Raw genomic sequence first — 21,598 nt, 5'->3', positions numbered from 1 at the left:
GGCTTCCCTGGTGGCGCAGTGGTTGAGAATCTGCCTGCCAATGCAGGGGACACGGGTTCGAGCCCTGGTCCGGGAAGATCCCACATGCCACGGAGCAACTAAGCCCGTGTGCCACAACTACTGAGCCTGCGCGTCTGGAGCCTGTGCTCCGCAACAAGAGAGGCCGTGACAGTGAGAGGCCCGCGCACCGCGATGAAGAGTGGCCCCCGCTTGCCACAACTAGAGAAAGCCCTCGCACAGAAACGAAGACCCAACACAGCCAAAAATAAATAAAATAAGTAAATAAATTTAAAAAAAAAAAAAAAAATTAGAATCCAGGTTCACGCACAGACCTGGGATCGTCTCTTCACGTCCTCACCACGTCTGCTCTTGCCACTATTTTGAATGAAGTGAGAGGAATCTCTACCTTCTTTCAGGACCGAGTGCACAGCTAAGTAACAGGGACGCGTGTGTGAGGAGGACAGAGTCCAGCAGCTGGGGGCCGAGAACATGCTCTCCAGAGGCGCCCGGCTGGGCTCACGCAACGCTGAAGGCTCAGTGCAGGAAGGACGGCACTCCAGCAGGAGGTGCTGGAGCGGCTGGACGTCCACACACACCGTGAGCTGTGACCAAGCCTCACGCCGCACACAGAAATTCACTGAACACAGGTCACAGACTAACACGGAAAAGGCCGTGTGAGCGCGACCTGCGGTTTCCTCTTTTTCCTTAATTAATTTTTACTTTCTTACTGAAGTATAGCTTATTTATAGTGCTTCAGGTATAGTACTGAATCACAGCGCAGTGATTCAGTTATGCTTACGTATATATGTACGTATATCCTTTTTCAGTCTCTTTTCCATCACAGGTTATTACAAAATACTGACTCCAGTTCCCTATGCTATACAGGAGGTCCTTGTGGGTTAGGCACCCGGGCCTTTCTACGGACTCCAGGCAGAATCGAGGTCACAGGGGTGTGGATGGAGACGTGCATTGTGGGGTGCGAGGCGCGAAGGCCTCTTTGTGCCCGCTGGGCTGTGAGCGGGAATGCAGGTGCCCTGCCCCTGCCCGTGCAGCGGGCCTCCTCCCTCCCCTGCCGCCTGCCCACTGCACGCTCTGCACTTGGATGAGCAGACACCGCCCCTCCCTGAGGGGTGACAAAGGCTCCTCAGATGCTCAGCTGTGTCTGTGCACAAAGGCCCGCTGGCGGCGGTCCAGCCCTGCCAGGGCCCCTGAGGGGGTGCTCGGGGGCCTGGGGGGCGGGTCCTGGGGGGCCACGGCTGCAGCAAAGCCGATGGAAGCTGTTTCTCTCCTGGCGGCACACAGGGGCCCGTCAGAGAAGGCGCCAGCTGGGAACGCTTCCTGTGGGCGCACGTCACCCGGAAGGGTGGTCTCTGGCTTCAAGCGCAAAAAGCAACAGGAGCAGAGAGACGGGGGTGCTGCTCCCGGGGCCCAGGTGCTCGGCCACAGCGGGGCCACGAGGGAGCCCTGTCACGCACACAAAGCCACAACTATGGGTGAGGTCGCGCTTTAGCCTCACTCGACACGCCAGGAAACTCCGGCTCAGAGGAGGGGAGGGGCGCGCACCCCGCCGCGTCCCCCCATGGCCCACACGCCCCCCGGGGCCAGCACTCGGGCGGGCAGCTGCAGGACGACGTGGGTCTGGCACACCCGCCAGGGCCGTGGAGCTCGACCGTGGCTTCCGGAGACGCTCTGCCGTGTGCCACAGCACCACCCAGGCTACCCGTCCTTCTAAAGAGAAACCGCCGCCACGGCTGAGGTGTAGCACTTCTGACAGCAGGCTCATCAAACCCTGCGCCGGGGTTTCCGGAGACTCGGAGTCTCATGTGCAGACGACCAGACAGTGCGCTCAGGGTCCAGCTGCTCACAGCCCAGCACGCGGGGAGGGGCTGGTCAGAGCCGGGGGCAGCGGGGGTGGGCGAGGGGCCCCAGGAGGGCCCGTCTCCAGGGAGCGACCCCCAGAGCTTCATCCCAGGTGCACAGACACCGAGTTCCCAGGCACGTCCTCCCCAGGAAGCTTGCTCCTCAGACCTTGACCACGGGGCAGAGTCCCTGAGCCATCCTGACGGACACCCGGACGAGAGGGAGACGCAGGTCTCCAGGGGCGGCTCCGGACGCAAATCATTCTCAGGACCTAACGAGGCAGCCCTTTCCTCTGCCGTGAGCAATCACACTGCGCTTTTCAACCTGCAGAGCTTTCAGATGACGAAGTGCCTCCCGTGCATCAGCCCCCAACCCGCCCAGCGCTGCAGGCCCGCGTCCCAGCACCAGAGTCGGGGCACGGGGGCACCGCCGTGCGCAGTGATGCCACGGAGGCTGTTGTGTGGCTCCTGCCACACATGCGGGGCTCAACCTCACTCGGGGGACGTCCTTTCCCGGGCCTGGCCTGGAAGAAGTGCCACAGTCACAAGGACAAGGGCGTAGAGACAGGCCCAGGCTGGCGGAGACCAAGGAGACAGGACAGGTAAGCAACGTGAGGCTGGACTGGACCCTGGGCCAGAAAGGGCACATCTGCAGGTCAGAGGCACCTGCCGGACACCTGCGTCAGGCCTCAGCCACGTCGGCCTCTGGGCTGCGTGGGGTAAGGGAATAGTTATAGGAACTCTGACTGCTTTTCCATTGTTTTTGTAAGTCTGAAACTATTTGAAAATGAGAGGCTAAGTAAAAAAGTTTCACCCTTAGCCACATACAATCAGATTCCACTGTCCACACACTGGCCACCAGATCCACCATCCCAAACGCTGCGAATACTTTAAAGAGGAAAATAAATACACAAATAGGGACTTCCCTGGTGGTCCAGTGGGTAAGACTCTGCGCTCCCAATGCAGGGGGCCTGGGTTCAATCCCTGGTCAGAGAACTAGATCCCTCACGCATGCCACAACTAAGAGCCCACATGCCGCAACTAAAGATCCCACATGCTGCAACTAAAGATCCCACATGCTGCAACTAAGACTGGTGCAGCCAAAATAAAAGATAAATAAATATTTAAAAAATATATATATAAATAAATGGTTCTCTTAGACCAAAACTACTTTGAGAAAAAAGTGTCTTCGTTATCTACAATACCTAAAACAGCACTAGAATTCTGATTAAAGAAAAATTAAAAATGGATCCTACGCAGCTGGGACTTGAAAAGATATCTGTGTGCCCATGTTCATAGCAGCATTATTCACAACAGCCAGAAGAGTCCATCGAGAGATGAGTGGATAAACCAACTGTGGTCCATCCACACCTGGTTGAGTAATGTTAAGGTTTAACATTACTCAACCTTAAAAAGGAAGGGAATTCTGAGACTTCCTGGTGGTCCAGTGGTTAAGACACTGTGCTTCCAATGCAGGGGGTGTGGGTTCGATCCCTGGTCAGGGAACTAAGACCCTATGAACCTTGAGGACATGATGCTGAGTGAGATAAGCCAGTCACAACAGGACAAGCACTGTACATTCCCATTTAAATCAGACACAGACAGCAGGATGGTGGGGGCAGGGGCTGGGGGAGGGGAGAATGCCCAGTTGGTATTAAATGGGGACAATCTGTGTTTGGGAAGATGAGAAAGTTCTGGAGACGGATGGTGGTGATGGTCATACAACAATGGGAATGTACTTACTGCCACTAAACACTGCACTTAAAATGGTTAAAAAAAAAAAATGGTTAAAACGGTAAAATTTATGTTTTGGATATTTTACCACGATGAAAACAAACACAATATCTACACACACACACACACACACACACACACACACACACACTCCAAAGAGGATCTTACAGGAATAGCTCAAAAAAACACCAATTCCATTAAAAAGAAAAAGAAATTGTGTGGAAGCCAGTCCAGAGGTCACCTCAAGGGCAGCAGACACAGCACCCCCGGCCGCGCATCTGAGGCACCAGCCGCACCCACGCTGGGCACAGAGACTCTCACAGCAGCAAGACTCCCTGGGCTCCTCTGAGACTGACCACCACCGTCGTGACCCAACCCGACACGGTGTTCCCACCTTTTCTTCCTTTTTCTTTTTGTACCACTGCCCTGACTGTGGGAAAGTGAGAGCTGTGTTTCTGGTTATCACCTGCGGGAGAAGGAGTGCCCAGCGCTGACAAACCCTCACAGCCCACGAGCACCCCTGCCAACCCGGCCCCGAGCGGCGCTCACCGTCCATCTCCACCAGCAGCTGGTTGAGCGTCTGCTCCTCCTCCGTGTTGGAGAAGCCGGACACGGTGGTGGAGCGCCTCTTGCCCACGGCGTCGATCTCGTCGATGTACACAATGCAGGGGGCCCGGGCGCGGGCTTCCTTGAAGAGGCTCCGCACGCGGGCCGCACCGAGGCCTGAGGACACGGGATGGGGAAGCGGGCAGGTCAGGGGCACGGACCCTGCTCCCGGGGAAACCCCAGCAGGCGGACCCTGCTGCACGTGTGCCGGCCCACTCCCTCCTGGACCCCCCAGACCACGGCTCCCCAGAACGTCAGCGCCCCGTTCCCTCCATGCCCACGACTCCCTGAGGCAACCCGGCCACTGCAGAAGGAGCGCGCCCCGGACACGTGGTCGGGGGGCCCACCTCCAATGACCTCTACGAACTCCGAGCCAGCCATCGCCAGGAAGGGCACCTGGGCCTCTGTGGCCACCGCCTTGGCCAGCAGTGTCTTCCCGCAGCCGGGGGGGCCGAGCAGCAGCGCGCCCTTCGGGACCTTGGCTCCGAGCTGAAGGAAGCGCTCTGGGCTCTAGAAAAGCAGCAGAGGACACGCACTGACCCCCGGAGCTCCAGACAATCTTCGGGACGTGACTCTCCGGAGGCTTGGGTCACGTACTGGCCACGTCCAAGTGGCTCTGGGAAAGCAGAGCGCTCTGCTGTGACGGGTGACAGGCAGCGCAGGGCACCATGGTCACGGAAGCCACCACTTAGGTGCCGGCCAAGCAGGGGGCTCACCGTGTAGCACGGCACCGGCCAGGCAGTCGGCCCCGCCCCCTGCACCGCCCCGCCCCCTGCGCTGCCACGCACTCACCTTCAGGTAATCCACAAACTCCTTGACCTCCAGCTTGGCCTCATGCATTCCTGCCACATCTTTGAAGCTGACTCCTTTCCCTGTCTTGCCATCCACAATCGTGAAGCGAGCCATTTTAAGCTGATTCTGGGCAGAAAGACAAAGGGCGGAGCCCTGTGCAGCCCAGTAGGGCAGGGCGGAGGAGCCCGGGGTGCCGGCTCACCTGCACATCATGCCCCGCCGTCCCCACTCACTCAGACGGCAGCTAAGGGCACGGTCCTAGAAAGCTGCCCGGCATCCAGCAATCTGCCTTAAAGGAAAACACTCCCCATGTCAACTAGGTGACGCAACGTCTTTGCATGAGCCATCTCATTTCGCTATGTGACCTTCCCCACTATCGTGTGATTTCTTTTTCTGATTATAAAAGTTATGTAACGACACGCAGTTCTGGGGAATGTTGGTAAAAAAGTTACTTGGTCAATTTCTGGAGCGCAACCTGGCTGGACAGACAAGCTCTTGGTGAGGGGCTCAACCTCAGCCACGATCTCCTTCAGGACAGGCTCTCAAAAGATGCAGCTGCGTGGGATTTGCCACAGTATTATTTAAATACAACAATAAACAGCCCAAAGTGTGCAAGAACTATCAAACTGGCTGAGCCAGGTACGGCGCACCCCACGAGACACCATGCTGCCACTGACAGTGTGCGTGCACGTCCTGAGCTACCGAGGGCCCCAGTCCAGGGGGAAACTGGGGCGCTCTGTCCCCCCGGCCGGTTCCCAGGAGGGGCTCCTCCACGGCCCTCTGCTGATGTGGCTGACGGGCCAGGTACGACTTGAGGGGGAGGGAAAGTGCACGTTACAGTGACTGCCATGACAACAGAAGAATACTTCTGAAGTGCATAAAGGTCGGCCTTTTAAAGACAACCTTTAAAGCTGTCTCAGCTAGCAGGGGAAACCCCCAAATAGTCACGTCCAGCTGAGAGTGCAAAATGCAGGACACAGTGCAGTGTAAACCCCTTGGCTCAGCCATCCAAACGCCAGGAGAGGGGCCTCGGCTGGAGCCGGTGCTGCGCCCCCCAGGGCAGCCAAGCGGAAGGAAAGAAGAGCTGCCAGACGACGTCCAGGCTGACGTCCACTGTGCACTCATCCTGCAGGTGACGGGAAAGGGTCCGCACACACAGACGAATCCCAGGACCACAAGCTCGGGGAGACGATTCGTACAACTTACAAAAGCACTGAATCCGCCTTCCCGTCCTGTCATTCCAGCCAGACGGAAAACATACCACAGGATGGCCAGGCCCACGGCTGTCATCCCCAGGGCGTAGAGGGCGCTAGCATGAGAGAGAAAGGTGGGCACAGGCTCAGGCCCGGCCGCCGGGCAGCCGACACACACGCCTCACACAGGCTGGGCCCGCAGACGCTCCCAAGATGAGAAGGGCTCCCTCACTCTGAGATCAGCCTGTGGAACCAGCGCTGAAAAGGCGTTTCCTTGTCCCATTCTCACCAACTACCCTCCTGCATCAAATGCTCCCGGAGTCTCAGATCTGGAGCACAGCAGCGCTGGGCACGCAGAACCCGACCGTGGCGTGAAGCCAGAACGTCACCCGCCGTCCAGAGCCCCGGGGGAACTCATGCCTGCCAAGAGCAGCTCTCCACCTTCCACGTATTTTGTTTTCAAAAGTAGGCCATCAACTTTGGTCACTAAGGCAAAATCGGTGTAACAGTAAAAAGAGCAAACTGTAGGGCATCACCCCCCAGATGAAGAGGGGGACCCGTCCAGGTGTGTCCCCTCCATTCCCTACAACAAGCAGAGGTGCAGCCTAGGGGCCCTGCACCCGCGGGAGCCAGAGGCTGTGGGACAGACACACAGCACCTCACAGACGCCGCTGGTCACCACGAGGGGACGCAGACCTCTGCACACAGTAGCGTCCAGATACATGGCCCGTGACCCGCTGATGAACGTGCTCCCACCAAGGAGTCTGCAGGCCCCGCCACCCACAGGCCCTGCATGGTCTCTACGTCTCTCTTCAGCACGGAACCAAGAAGTTCCACTGGACACCCTGCTTCTCCCTTTCCTGCCTCATCTTCCTGTTTGCAGGCAACAGCAAACCCAACCTGGGCCGAATTCGGAAACACCACAGACAGCGGAAGTGGTACCTAAAAGTGACTCCAAGCTGGCCCACCTCATGCCGCCCCTCACGCGCCCGCCTCCCACGAGGGGCTCTAGCTCACTGCAGGCAGAGCCAGTGTGAGATTTTTACTGGGGCTTGTTTCTCACATTACAAAGTCAAGCCTGGTTTAGTTCAGAGGCACACAGAAATGACCAACCTACTTTCCAAAGAATCCCGTCCGCTTATAGGAAACCGGAATCCTGTCCTTGCCTTCGATATTCAGCTCATCCTCAGCTGCTCGAAGCTTCTCTTCAAATTTGTCGATATTTGCCACCTGCATTCGGTACATCAAGGCCAGCCGCTGGGGGCAGAAAGCAGAGGGACCGCGAGTGATGAACAGGCCAGACCGCTGACCCTGAGGACAGAGAACGGTGCCCCGGCCACAGTGTGTGGACAACGGCAGGGCTTCAGAAGCAGAGGCCTGCCACTCAGAAACCCCTCCACGTCTAGGGAGAGTTCGTTCTCTCCAACACAGTTACAGTGAGATGTTCACGAAAACACATTTTAAGCAAGCGAAGGGCGGCACGTGCGCCTTAAACTCAGCACCCGGATAGCAGTCCGCTGTGAGGGCCCAGCAGAGCCTCGGCGAGGAACCTGCAGTGCTGGACCCCGCTGCCCCAGTCACCCTGCGAAGGTTCCCTGTCTAACCATCGGCTGGGTCGGACAGTCAACCGAGTGGGCTCCTTGGTCCTCAGGCAGACGGGAGACTACGGAAGAGGGAGCGGGCGGTGTCTCCCGGACGCTGGCGGGACAGTCCCATCACCTCCACCCCAAGCCCACGTCAGTCGTCGTCCTGGCAGCCGGCCCGTGCTTTCCAGGGTTAGACTGTTCCAGGCTCAGATTCTAAGCACACTCTTGGAATCTAAACAGAGCAACCAGACTTCCCCCTGCTCTGAAGTCTCCTGAAAGTCTTGCGGGATGACCACCGTTATGAGTGGCCACTCAGGCTCCACTCTGTGGGCTCAGAAGGCCAGATGGAGGGGCACAAAGGGGCCCCACCCATCACAACCAAGCTTGGCACTGGAACGCCCCTTGGCCTTAGTGGCTGGACTAACCTAACGGACCCCAAACGCTTGGTCTGAACTTCATTGATCCTTGATCACTCAAACACCTGCCCTGGCCCATTTGGATGGAAGGGAAAAACGTGGAAAGGACCCTCTTTCTATTTCAAAATCCAAAGGCAAAACGTATGATTCCAGAAGCCCCTTCAACCCCACGTCTTGTGAAGCCTTCTCTGATCCCCTGGGCCCGAATCAGCCACTTCAGCAGCAGCCGCCGGGCCCCTCGCCCTCGGGCCGGCAGCGGCTACCATTGCCCCTGGCCTCTCAAGCACACTGGAATTTAACTTCTACTATCTGCCCAGCCGTGAAGAAGGAGAGGCTGGCAGGGCTGGGCTGAGCCCATGGCCGCGCTTGCTCGGGCAGGATGAGCCCCCTCAGCCCAGCACCCAACCAGCCCAGAAGCAGAGCAGCGCCCGGGGTGCCCACAGGGTGTGCTCTGGGGCACCGTGGGAGGGAGCAAGCGCTCCGCCCACGGGAGCAAGCCTGAGCTCCAGGGAGCAGAGCGAGTCCAGCCAGAAAGCCCTCGGGCTCCCCGCGTGGAGAGAGGCGCCTGGGTTCCCACTGGCTAAACTTCTAGAAGGTGGGAAGGATGCTAGAGAAACACAACAATTAAGTATAACTCATGATCCTGGACTGGATCCTGGATTAAAAGCACTAACACAAAAGGCTCTCGGGCCAGTGTAGAGGCACCTGGGAAACACAAACAGGATAAGTGTGTAAGAAAATATTCTGGGGGACTTCTCTGGTGGTGCAGTGGATAAGACTCCACACTCCCAATGCAGGGGGCCCGGGGTCGATCCCTGGTCGGGCAACTAGATCCCACATGCATGCTGCAAATAAGAGTTCACATGCCACAACTAAGGAGCCCGCCTGCCGCAGCTAAGACCCAGTACAACCAGATAAATAAATAAATAAAATATTAAAAGAAAAAAAGAAAATACTCTGGTATTGATGTCACCTTTCCAGGGCCTAACGCTGGCGTCGTGTTCCTGGGCGTAAGTGAGAGGGGTCGGAGATGGGAAGGCAGGCTGGACACGGACTCATCCTCACAGGAGGGTCTGCACAGCCGCTCTCCGTGTGCCCACCCACCTGCTTCGCAGCAGCGCTGTCACTGGGCGTCTCTCCCCCTCCCTGACGCCCAACCCTCTACCTGGCACGAAGCCTGCAGCCTCCCCTCCCCCTCGCAGGGCCCTTCTCCTCCGCCCCCTTTCTTTCCTGCTCCTGCCCAGGGCCGGCCCTTGCCCACCCGTCTCTCCTCTCTCAGCCCGGACAGCCCCATCCCCTCCCTCTCCCGCCCGCTGGGCTCCAGCCACCCACCTGCCCGGCAGAGCCGGGATGCCCGCTGCCCCCTCTCCCTCAGCCCAGAGCCCCTGCTGCCCTCCCACCTCCTCTCTGCACAGCCCCGCCGGGACCGCACTGCCTCGCCCCCTTCTCAAAGCCTCCAGGCCTCCTCCTTAAATCAAGACACTCACAGCTTGTTCTAAGCAACCCCGCCGGGCCCGGCACTCACTGGCCGCCCGAACACCACGGCGCCGGGGTGCAGGTACACCTCCACCACGTCGCTCTCGGGCACCACCTGCACCCGCTGCACCTCGCCCTTGGCCAGCATCTCGTGCACGAAGTCGCTCCAGGAGATGTTGCCGCCGCTGGAGCCGAGGGCGTTGAGCAGGCTCATGACCACAGCGATGACAAAGAGCGTGCGCAGCCGCTCGCGGTACATCTGGTCCTCGCGTTCCCGGCGCCGCCGCTCCTCTGGGGGGGGGTGGGGGGAGCGGGTGTGAGGTCAGGGCGGAGCCCCGCCCCCGCCCCGCCCCTGCCTCGCCCCCCACGTCCCCGCCCCGCCCCCCCACGTCCCCGCGGCAGCGTCTGTCTCCGGTATGATCCTGCGTCTCAGCCGATGCCTCAACACAGTGACAGCTTACACGCCGTCCAAGGTCACCAACATCCCATTCCCTGAGGTCCCACCTGCTCGGATAACATGAAACCATTTTTAAAGTCAAAAGGCTCCCAGGGGGCTTCCCTGGTGGCGCGGTGGTTGAGAATCCACCTGCCGATGCAGGGGACATGGGTTCGAGCCCTGGTCCGGGAAGATCCCACATGCTGCGGAGCGGCTAAGCCCGTGCGCCACAACTATTGAGCCTGCGCTCTAGAGCCCATGAGCCACAACTACTGAGCCCGAGTGCCACAACTACTGAAGCCCGTGCACCTAGAGCCCGTGCTCCGCAGCAAGAGAAGCCACCACAATGAGAAGCCCATGCACCGCAATGAAGAGTAGCCCCCACTCGCCACAACTAGGGAAAGCCCGCGCGCAGCAGCAAAGACCCAACATAGCCCCAAAAAAAAAAAAAGCCTCCCAGGACCAGCGCAGCTCCACAGTGACGCCACATCTCACTGACAGCACATCTGCCCAACTACGACCCTCGACCCTCGCGGGCCCTCCAGGCTCGACCAGATACCGACCCACCCCCAGTGCTTGCGGCACACGCCCAGGTCCCTGATGACAACAGCCTCTCCACCACCACCTGCCCTCCCCCCACACAACCACCTGGGACTGACACTCAGGCAAGCTGCACGGCACCCATCACAGAAACACTGGAAAAACAGCACGCTTAGAAGTGCAAAACACAGAGTCTGGAGACCCGTTCTTTACCAGAACCACCAGATCAATTCCCCCGATTCACACCTGACACAGGAGCTCCCGGGGCGTCACCTCCCTCCGGCCCACAGCACAGGTGGGAAAGAGTCCCAGCAAAGGCCAGGCCACAGTGCTCCTCCCACCAATCACACGTGGGCAGGGGCTGCGTTTTACTGACACGGTGCTGTCGACCCAGCACTTCACATGGTCTCGCTAGCCCACCGCCCCCAGGAGCCCACCTCCCCAGTCCTTGCACCCACCGGACACCTCATCCACACCCCAGGAGGCCCTGGAACAACCCGGCCTCGCTCACCTGTGCAGGGTGGGCCCATCCTTCCTAACACTCCATGTAGCTTTTGCAAGACCTGCGGTTAACGACGTCTTTTGAGAAATGCGTGTACAATTCTTCACCAGCTCTGCCCAAGACAGACCTGTCTCAGCAACCAAAGCTTCCACCGTTCACTCACCCTCCCCAGAGGCCACGCCGACACACACAGCGGAGCTGGCCGTGGTCACCTCTCCAAGGACAGACTGTGGAGGGACTCAGGCCCCTGCCCTCTGCACAGCCTGGAGGTGCAGCCCACCTGCACCACCCACACACACCACCTGCTTCTCCAACGGGCGGCCTGGAGGAATCGGAAAGCATTTTAAATCAGTTTAGAAACCTGAAGCCTGAGGGACTTCCCTGGCGGTCCAGTGGTTAAGACTCCGTGCTCCCAATGCAGGGGACCCGGGTTCGATCCTGGTCAGGGAACTAGATCCCACATGCTGCAACTGAAGATCCCGTGTGCCGCAACTGAGACCCGACGCAGCCAAATAAATAAATATTTAAAAAATAAAAAATAAATAAAAGTAAAAACCTGAAGCCTGAGAAGACTGTCGCAGCAGCCATTTAGAAAACACGAAGGTACATTTTAGGTATTACCCTATCTTACAATAGATTATAACAGTGTATCTGATATTTCAAGCTCATAAAGGCGACCACTTATTGTGATTGTGGACAGCAGATTCATGTTCTCAGGTGAGAAGCCAGCTCTCTCAAATATTTAACCTTCAGCCCTGCTCTCTAACAACCCAGCGGGGGGCAATCAACGCAGGCAGCCGCACTTCCGGACAGCCCTGCCACGCCAGCCGGAACTGGTTGAACTAGTTCTATTTCTGAAACTTTAACATAAGGAAACCAAATGTAACAAAACATACATCCGTAGTACTGATCAGGTATGGAATCATGAGGGCCGCTCCAAGAAAGACAACGGGAAACAGTAAGGGAAGATACGAAAGTGAGACACAGGATCGGCTAAACAGATGGAAGATTCTTGAGGTGTAAGAGATGAAACAAGATCTGACCCTGAGACTCTACATAAAAAAGGCATGTGAACGCTCCGGGCAGAAAGGACATTCCCTCCACTCCGAAGGCCCGCTGTCTCCTTCCCACCAAGTCCATCATCCCTCCAGACTCGGGGACACGAGGCTGCCGACCGGCGCCTCTGCCCGTGTTCTGTCTGCAGGGGGTGAACCGGCCTTCGTGAGCACAGCTCCTCCCACATCCAGCTCGCGGAGAGCTGAGGGTCACCCAAACTCTCTACTGCCCGGAGCACCCAGGAAAGGCTGCTGCCTCCTAAGCCGTCAGACTGTCCACCCGCTGGACAGCAGCCTGCGGGCCCGCTGGGAAACTATGGTCCCACGAGTCCTTCCTGGGGGTCGGAGGATGTCAGCTGCGGTGAGTCACCTGAACCAGCCACCTGAAGACAAACGAACAAGTTACGACGCTGCTGAACGTGCAGGAGGGCACTGCAGGAGCCCTCCAGGTGTTCACCCCAGCCGTGAGCACTGTGCCGTGAACACTGGGAGGACGCAGTGATACCCCGGCTCTCGTTAATACCACCACGGGGTGGTCCTGACCCACAGCCCAGAGAGAAACCTGAAGATGGAGACGAGGTGCACCTCGCAGAGGATAAAGGGGCACCGTCCACAAAAGGTGTTCTGGAAATGCCAGCCATCGCTGTTTGCTAACCTTTCACGACGACGTAACTGTAGGCGCCACGGACTCATGAGAAGTAACAGAGGCCCCTCTTCCGCGTCTACTGGGCTCAGGGCCTTCCAACAGTCATCTGACAAAACCGGGAACAACATCACAACCAAGACGTGGACACTACTGACACAGCCACCCCTTGTGACCCGCGCTCCCGTGTGGTTTTAGTTTTGTGTGATTTCATCCCAGGTCAACGTCTGCGTATCCATCACCAGTCAAGACACGACAACTCCATCACTCCAACCACTAATCTGTTCTCCAGCTCTGTAATCTTGTGTTGGGAGAATCGAACGGTATATAACCTTTCAGGACTGCCCTTTCTCATTCAAAGCTCTCAGAGGGCAGGTCTGAGCAGGACGCTGGGCTGTGCTGCTTGCACGCAGTCTGCAGAGCTGAGAGCTCACGGGCCAGTCAACTCCCTCACAGTCCAGAAGACACCCTCACGGAAAAAAAATCTTTGCTTAAGCGAACAATTATCGTCTAATGCAAATTTAATGGACATGAACTTTATCCCGTTTTCTCAAAGCAAGCTACAGTTCAGCCCAAAATGAGCAAACATGCAACAACCACATGAAGGCGGCGGGGAGGCGCAGACCCGCCCCAGGGCCGCCGCCTCATCAGTTGTGCACCAGGTGTGCACCAGGTGCGCACGGCGGCACAGGCGGACGGAAGGAGCCGGCGCGCCCCTTTCTCCAGATTGACTCTGCCTCTGGTCCCCGGTGCTACAGTGCCTGATGGTAACTTGCGACGGGATTCAGCGGGGGGAGCACGTGTCCGCAGCCACGGCAGGTCAGGAGCTGCAGAAAGGAAGTGGCCATGGCCACTCCTCCCAGAAATCAGTATCCGCAGGACCATGCACCAGCCTGAGCGACGGGCCACAGGCCAGGCAGACGCAGAAGCTGCTCCGGCCCACCTACCCTCTCCTTCTAAAGGCTTTGCCCGTTTCAAGTTAAGGAACGGTCCCCTCTATTTTCTCCCAATTCTTTTTCGGTTTTGCTTTTTAAATTTAATGATTCAATCCACTCAGAATTTATGTTGGCATATGGAATGAGAGTCTAATTTAATCTCTTTCCAAACAACTAAGCAACGGTTCCAAACCATTTCTCATACAATCCACCCTTTCTGCCACCATGTGAAATGCCACTTTAGTTACTTGCTAATTCTTAGACAAAGTAGACTCTGCTTCTGGGTTTCCTACTTTGTTCCATTAATCTATGTGTTACTGGACCCAGCATTGACTTGTTGGGAGGAAACAATGTTCACATCTGCCAGTATCAGCCTCCTCAGGGTTCCGTAACCCTGTGTATTTTCCCATGAAGCAAGCCCTCACCTTCCTCCTCCAGCTCAGAATGTCTCTGAAATGAATGACACACTTGAAGACACATCACATGTCTCAGAACATGAAGACACACGTGTTCAAACAATCAGCTCTGAAGGAAAACTATGATCTCGGTGATAAACTACAAGTTATCGCTATTAAAGTGCTACTTGCCAAGCGCCACGCAGAGGGCTCCTGACCGGGATCCCCTTCAACAGTCAGGTGCAGACAAACCTCGGGGAAAACTGGCATTGCCAGCGCCACACCCCAGGAAGGTAAAAGAAGTACAATCTGCAAAGTAAATTCCACGGAAACGTGCAGAGTAAGAGACCTGGAACTGCTGACAAAACCAATGAAACTGCAGGAAAAATATAAAAAAATAATATCAGAAAAAATTGTAGGAGGGAATTCCCCGGCCCTTCCAGTGCAGGGGCCACTGGTTCGATCCTTGGTCTGGGAACTAAGAGCTCACATGCCGCACGGTGCGGCCAGGGGAAAAAAAAAAAGTAGGAAAAATAAAGAAAAATACCCATGGTCAAAGGTCATGCAGTGAAATGTTTAAGAATGCATGGGGGGACTTCCCTGGTGGCACAATGGTTAAGAATCCACCCGCCGGGCTTCCCTGGTGGCGCAGCGGTTGAGAATCTGCCTGCTAATGCAGTGGACACGGGTTCGAGCCCTGGTCTGGGAAGATCCCACATGCCGCGGAGCAACTAGGCCCGTGAGCCACAATTACTGAGCCTGCGCGTCTGGAGCCTGTGCTCCGCAACAAGAGAGGCCGCGATAATGAGAGGCCCGCGCACCGCGATGAAGAGTGGCCCCCGCTTGCCACAACTAGAGAAAGCCCTCGCACAGAAACGAAGACCCAACACAGCCATAAATAAATAAATAAATAAATAAATAAATAAATAAAAATTAAACTTTAAAAAAAAAAAAAAGAATCCACCCGCCAATGCAGGGGACATGGGTTCGATCCGTGGTCCGGGAAGATCCCACATGCCGCAGAGCAACTAAGCCCGTGCACCACAACTACTTAGCCTGTGCTCTAGAGCCCGCAAGCCACAACTACTGAAGCCCGCACGCCTAGAGCCCGTGCTCTGCAACTAGAGAAGCCACTGCAATGAGAAGCCCACGCACTGCCGTGAAGAATAGCCCCTGCTCGCCGCAACTAGTGAAAAGCCCATGCACAGCAATAAAGACCCAATGCAGCCAAAAATAAACAAATAAATAAAAGAAAAGAAACGAAAAGAAAAGAAAGAAAAATACCCATGGTCAAAGGTCATGCAGTGAAATGCTTAGGAATGCATGGGGGTGGGGTGGGGAACTTTCCTGGTGGTCCAGTGGTTACGACTCTGCACTCCCAATGCAGGGGACCCAGGTTCAATCCCTGGTCAGGGAACTAAATCACGCATGCCGCAACTAAAAGATCCCACATGCTGCAACTAAGACCCGGCACAGCCAAATAAATAAATTAAAAAAAAAAAAAGAATGCATGGGGGTACTTCCCTGGTGGCGCAGTGGTTAAGAATCTGCCTGCCAGTGCAGAGGACAAGGGTTCGATCTCTGGTCTGGGAAGATCCCACATGCCGCGGAGCAACTAAGCCCTGCACCACAACTACTGAGCCTGCACTCTAGAGCCCGTGAGCCACAACTGCTGAGCCCACATGACACAACTCCTGAAACCCGCGGGCCTAGAGCCTGTGCTCCGCAGCAGGAGAGGCCACCTCGATGAGAAGCCCGCTCATCGCAACTAGAGAAAGGCTGCACGCGGCAACGAAGACCCAACACGGCCAAAAATAAATAAATAAATAAATAAATTTCTAAAAAGAAAAAAAAAAAAAAGAAGAGCCAAGTCCCCTGGGGGCTTTCCCCCGGGGGTGATGATGAAGGAAGCCTGCAGCACCCACACTCCCTGAGCCTGCGGCCAGGAGGTCGACAACCAGAAACGTCTAATCTGAACCCAACCAAGGGCACTACAGGAGTCAAGACCAATGGAAAGTTACAGCTCCTCTCAAGGTGAACGAAGGGCCGCCAGCGAAGAATGGACGTGAGCATCAGGAAAACGCAGCCCCTCCTAGAAAGTCGAGCACAAGGGGCTTCACCCCATAACCAGTGGGCTCTGGGGCCGAACCTCCAGACCCCCAGCTCCTGAAGACGTTTCTGGACCAGACTAGGGAGGAAGGTCCTCCCCACGGTTACCAAAACCTGGTCGGGAAGCCGTCTTGTTCCAACTAAGCTGCCAGGGTGGCTGCGCCCTTCTGGAAAGATGGGGCCTGGGGAACGGGACCAGTCTGTGTGCAGTTCTGTGACAGGCCCGGGGTCCGATAAAGAAAGCGTTTCTCAGGCTGCCGTCCCCCCTGAGGCGTCTGGGGCTCACAGGAGCCTGGTTGTGAGCATGGCTGGCCTTTGGGTAAAGTACCTCCTCCAGGGCCCCCGGGCCTCAGGTCCCGCACCACAACCCACTGCAGCCACGTCAAAATCGGCGCCACTTCCCCACGCATGTGTCCCTCCCTGGACCCGGCACAGAGCAGGCATCCCGCGTCCTCGTGTGTAGAAAGGGCCAGTGACGGGGTCACTCTGAAGAGGGAGCACACAAATCACTGAGCACATGCTCCAAGCACTCCTAAGGCCTAGCGAGTTCCATGTGTATCAGCTCCCCGCAGCCAGCTGTCATCTTAGAGGTCAATTCAGTCCAAAGTTCCCTTTTCACTTCCCTCCCCTTCACACAATCATCGAGTCCTAATTCCAGAGTCGAGAGGAGGCTTGCAAGCGAGTTCGCTGTGCCCCGGGGCTTGGGGCCCCACTCCTTCCCCAGGGCCATGCCCCGTACCATCCTGGCTTCTGGGGCTGCTCCTCAGGCCTGGTGGCAGTGCCAACACCAGTCAGGCGTGCACGAGAGCGGGGATTCGACCCGGGAGTCCTGGAGCCTTCCTCCCCCAGAGCTCTGAGTCCAGGGCGGATCCGAGGTCCACCCTCTCCACACAGCAGAGCACAGCAACCCCACCCGCCTTCAGGTACTCTGAACACGGGACACAGGCGCTGATGAAGCCGTCCCTAAAAGGATGGGCAGGAAGAATCCAGCAACTGCATTAGGGATGGGGGCAGGTGTGATCCTAGGACGGACTTCCTATTCCTTAGACTAGAGCACACACGTGCAGACAACCAAGGCAGCCATCGCTTAAGATCTGATGGATATACCTTCGTCATCTTCAGGGCTCCTCCCCTTGGCTTTATCACTGCCTTTAGTCTTCTGCTTCCACCTTGAGGTGTTAAAGTAGTACGTGCCTCCTACAAGGAATAGGGAAAGTGTTTAACAACAAACAGGTTTGCAACTACAAGAGAACCCTTAGGAGAAGAGTGTATTCCCAGACAACCAAAACAAAACAGAAACTATCTGAAAGCTACGTGCACAGGATCTAGAAGCTGGGGTAGTCATTCTTACTCTAATATCTACTCATTATAAATAATGAACTACTTCAACTGAAGTACGTGTTTTTGTAATTTAAATTAGCCAACGTGAGGAAATAAAAATGATGAACACAAACTTGAGAAAGTGTCATGAAATTGTTGGAGAACAGCCCTTTCAAGACATGCAGTCACTTTAAATGACTTTAAACAAATGAACAGCGGCGAGTGGTTTCCGCATGATGCAGCAACAGCAGCCCCGGGCCACCACCTTCACCCAGACGCGCCCCTGGACCACTCCTCACACCAAAGGCTCTGACTCGCCCAAGGTCTGAACCAACCACTGCTTAAAACGGGGGAAAGCGTCTCACAACGTGATTGGGCTGCACCTTTCTTCACACACATTAAGAGAATCACAAATAAAACTGCCTCGATGTCCACCTGACACGGGGGTGTCTGGAGGTGACGGCTGTGCCACTGGGGGCACGTGTAGGCTGCCGTGACCGGGGTGGGCACGTATGTAACAGTGGGAGATTTCACTTTTTCCCTCTTCCAACTGAATAAAAGGGGGGAGTAAAAGTACAGGTGTCAACGCTTATGGTCCTTTGACCTAAGATCAAAAGAGACGGCAGGATGTCACAAGATCTCATTAAACGGTGCAACTCCAGTGTAAAAGCACGTTATCTGTAGGCTGTGTTTACTTGCCTTCTGTACGTAAGACATACACAGCCAGTTTGTAGCTCCTTACTAAACGTTCCTAGAGTTGGCTACAGCACATGAAAAACCTTTGTCAAGCAGCCCAATTATTACCAGAATTAAAAACAAAAAAAAGAGAGACAACTCAAAAGAAGCAAAAATGGCTTGTTCAGACCTTAGACAAATTTCCTCCTCATAAACTTCATTTCAGAGCATCTGAGGGCTCACAATGAGTAGCGGCCGAAGGTCCTCTTCGTGATTTCATTTTTCTGATGACGCCAAACAAGCAACATTTTCTGAATTTATTCACAAATGCCATAGGCTCTGCCTGTCACCTCTGTCTTCAAAAGATACACACCTAGAAGTTTCCAGAGTCCGACTGGATTCTGGACGAGATGCTGTTTCACCAACAACCTGCTGATTCCTTCAAACGTAGGGGTTAGCAGTCCCAACTGGAAACTCTGAAAAGAGCGGTACAGAGAGTCAGTCACACCAACACCACAGCGCGCCCAGGCAATGCAGACTAATTCCCTGCTGCAAAATCTTTCCTAAAAGCTCTGACATTTATTTACTCGTAATATTTACACTGTCCTGAAATATGAAGCAACAGTCTGAGCATTATTGCAAAGTTTTAACATAACATCAAAAGAAAAAAACAAACAACAACATCAAAACCTTAAAAGCAGTGTTCGCTTCGGCAGCGCATACACTAAAGTTGGAACGATACAGAGAAGATTAGCATGGCCCCCGCTCAAGGATGACACGCAAATTCGTGAAGTGTTCCAAAATTTTGGGACTTGAGGACACGGGGAGGGGGAAGGGTTAGGTGGGACGAAGTCAGAGTGCGGCATGGACATATGTACACTACCAAATGTAAAACAGGTGGCTAGTGGGAAGCAGCCACATAGCACAGGGAGATCAGCTCGGTGCTTTGTGACCACCTAGAGGGTGGGAGGGAGATGCAAGATGGAGGGGATATGGCGATGTATGTATACATATAGCTGATTAACTTTGTTATACAGCAGCAACTAACACAACAATGTAAAGCATTATACTCCAATAAAGATGTTTAAAAAAATAGTAAAAAAAAATAACTAAATAAAATAAAATGGGGATGTTGATAAAAAAAACAAAACAAAACAAAAAACCTTAAAAGCAAGTGAGCAAGTCAAAGAAATGCTGAACTCAAAGTGCAGAACACTGGCTGCCATTCTGTGAGCCAAGGCTCACAACCCTTCTGCAGGACCCAAGGAGCAAAGGCCACAGTGGCTGCCCAGACCCTTTGCTCCCCACAACTCCAGACGACTATTCCTTGTAGAACGTTCCCAGGTAGTCCACCAGTTTCCCGTTTGAATGTGTTTTATGTTATGGTCAACGGTCCATCTTAATTTCTTCTATCTCTGTGGTGGCAATTTCTTCATTTCTGTTTTATTTACTTATTTAGTTTTAATTTTTTTCCCCTTAGTTCATCCCTGGTCTGCTGTTATTACGGAGAAAAGTAACTCCTTACCAAAGGAGTATGTTACATGTAATTTCCTGTCAGCAGCAGGTTAAAAATTCCTCGTCCAAAGAATTATTGTCCCATTTAATTAATACTACTATTCCTGGCTCAGTGATGACCAGGAGGCATATAAGGGAGGACCACAGAGTGTGGACTGGGCCCAATAACTGAGAAACATCACCATGTTAGATACAGTGGGGGGGAAAAAAGGCATTCTTCAAAGTCAGCCCTGAACACTGCTTGTTTAAACCAGATGACTTTGTTTTATTACTATTATAGCCACTGGTGAGGTTATCTGTTTAGACTTCACAAGTATGTGTGAATTGCCCACTTCAGTCCTTATTTATTTTCATAGAATAATCAAAGAATCTGATTAAAAATAATAAATTATGATTTTCCTTCTCAACAGAACTAAACAGCAAAAACAAAAACAAGTGTAATGCAGCCATAGCTGCCCTCAGACTCAGGAAAGGTGGCCAGGAATCTAGAATAGGATTAGGATATGAAATTGGTCCTCAAGTTATGGTGAAATACAATAACAATACATTATAACCTAAAATGTGAGAGTTGAGGTCCTAAGAGAGGGCTAAAAAAAATCAGCGAAAAAAGCTGATTTTTCAGCTTAGAACTTAGGGTCTTTGTTTTCAGAGTGAAATGTTAACATTAACAGTGCCTGGAACACACCCTTCACAAAGAGGGTCTATGAATTTGAATCCATAACATGTCAAGCTACACGACAAAAGTAAAACACAGTTACAAGGTAATTTGCTCACACACAAAACTTTCTGACAGCCCACTTAGAGCATCTGGAAGGTGCTGGAATTCATCTGGGTGGGATCTGATCTATATGAGCTAATAGTTCTCTGCCAGAAATGGATGAAACTCTTACTCGATTCAATTTCAAAATACCAGGAAGACGGGCAGAAAATACCAACACACGAAACAAGGACTAGAAAAGTCCAAGCATGAACTGTGCGGCCTCGCCTGTCGCCCCTCCCTCGGGCTGCCCGCCCGTCTCGCCCCCCGCCCCTTCCCCGGCTGCCTGCCCGCCCGCCTCGGCCCCCGCTCCTTCCCCGGGCTGCCGGCCGAAGCGGCCTCTCGGACGACGAAGACCCGGCGGCGGGAGGGCATCTCCCCGCACATTACCTGCAGGACTCGGCCTCCAGGCCCGACGACACCCATCAGAGGCCTGTGGACAACATACGGCCACCTCCACCCGGTCTTGGCGGAGCTGCCTGGGCTCCAGCCAGAGTAGGCGCCCCGCAGCCGCCCAGGCCCTGGCCCGGGACCCAGGCGGAGAGCGCGAAGCAACAGGAATGCGGCCGCCATGTTGACCCGGAAGCAGCACCTGCGCGGTCGGGGCCTCCTCGGGGCGCCTGCGCGGTCGGGGGTGGGGGGGGCGGTTTCCTCGAGGCGCCTGCGCGGTCCGGACCTTGTTGGGTGACCTGAGCGGTCAAGCTTGCCAAGCCTCAGTCCCCTGCTCGCGGATTCCCGCGCCGCTCGCGGCGTCCGCTGCGCCCCTAATCCGACTGGAGTTCTCTAGCGGTTTGAGGTGCCACCTCGTGCGGAGCGCCTCGAGTAGAGCTGCAGCCAAGGAGGGCATCGGAACGCCGCGCCGAGCCGCCGCTCCCGTAGGGACTTGGCGCGACGGGTCCCGGGGCTTCAGAGCGAGCGAGGGAGCCCGAGGGGCGCGGAGCGTGCGCAGATGGCAGGGCTGCCCGCAGCCCTGACCCCGACTTCGACCCTCAGACCCGGATCCTGACCCCGACTCCGACCCTCAGACCTGGACCCTAACCCCTACTCCGACCCT

The 21,598-nt window shown here is 55.1% G+C and overlaps 1 protein-coding gene across 1 annotated transcript in view; it reads right to left on the bottom strand.

The window, feature by feature from the left end:
• SPG7 (SPG7 matrix AAA peptidase subunit, paraplegin) overlaps nt 1-21,145 on the bottom strand; it is a 31,021-nt gene extending 9,876 nt beyond the window's left edge. Inside the window, 9 exon segments of the mRNA XM_082437689.1 lie at nt 4,143-4,316; nt 4,547-4,709; nt 4,992-5,117; nt 6,198-6,300; nt 7,302-7,441; nt 9,712-9,953; nt 17,385-17,474; nt 18,646-18,748; nt 20,935-21,145. Of these exon segments, the coding sequence (XP_082293815.1) occupies nt 4,143-4,316; nt 4,547-4,709; nt 4,992-5,117; nt 6,198-6,300; nt 7,302-7,441; nt 9,712-9,953; nt 17,385-17,474; nt 18,646-18,748; nt 20,935-21,117 (1,324 nt within the window). The 5' untranslated portion in view covers nt 21,118-21,145.
• Nucleotides 21,146-21,598: the final 453 nt, after the last annotated feature.

This window comes from Balaenoptera physalus (assembly GCF_965194825.1).
Source record: "Balaenoptera physalus genome assembly, chromosome: 19".
NCBI lineage: Eukaryota > Metazoa > Chordata > Mammalia > Artiodactyla > Balaenopteridae > Balaenoptera > Balaenoptera physalus.
The sequence above is the reverse complement of the archived record's forward strand: the minus strand, read 5'-3'. Positions and strand labels throughout refer to the sequence as shown.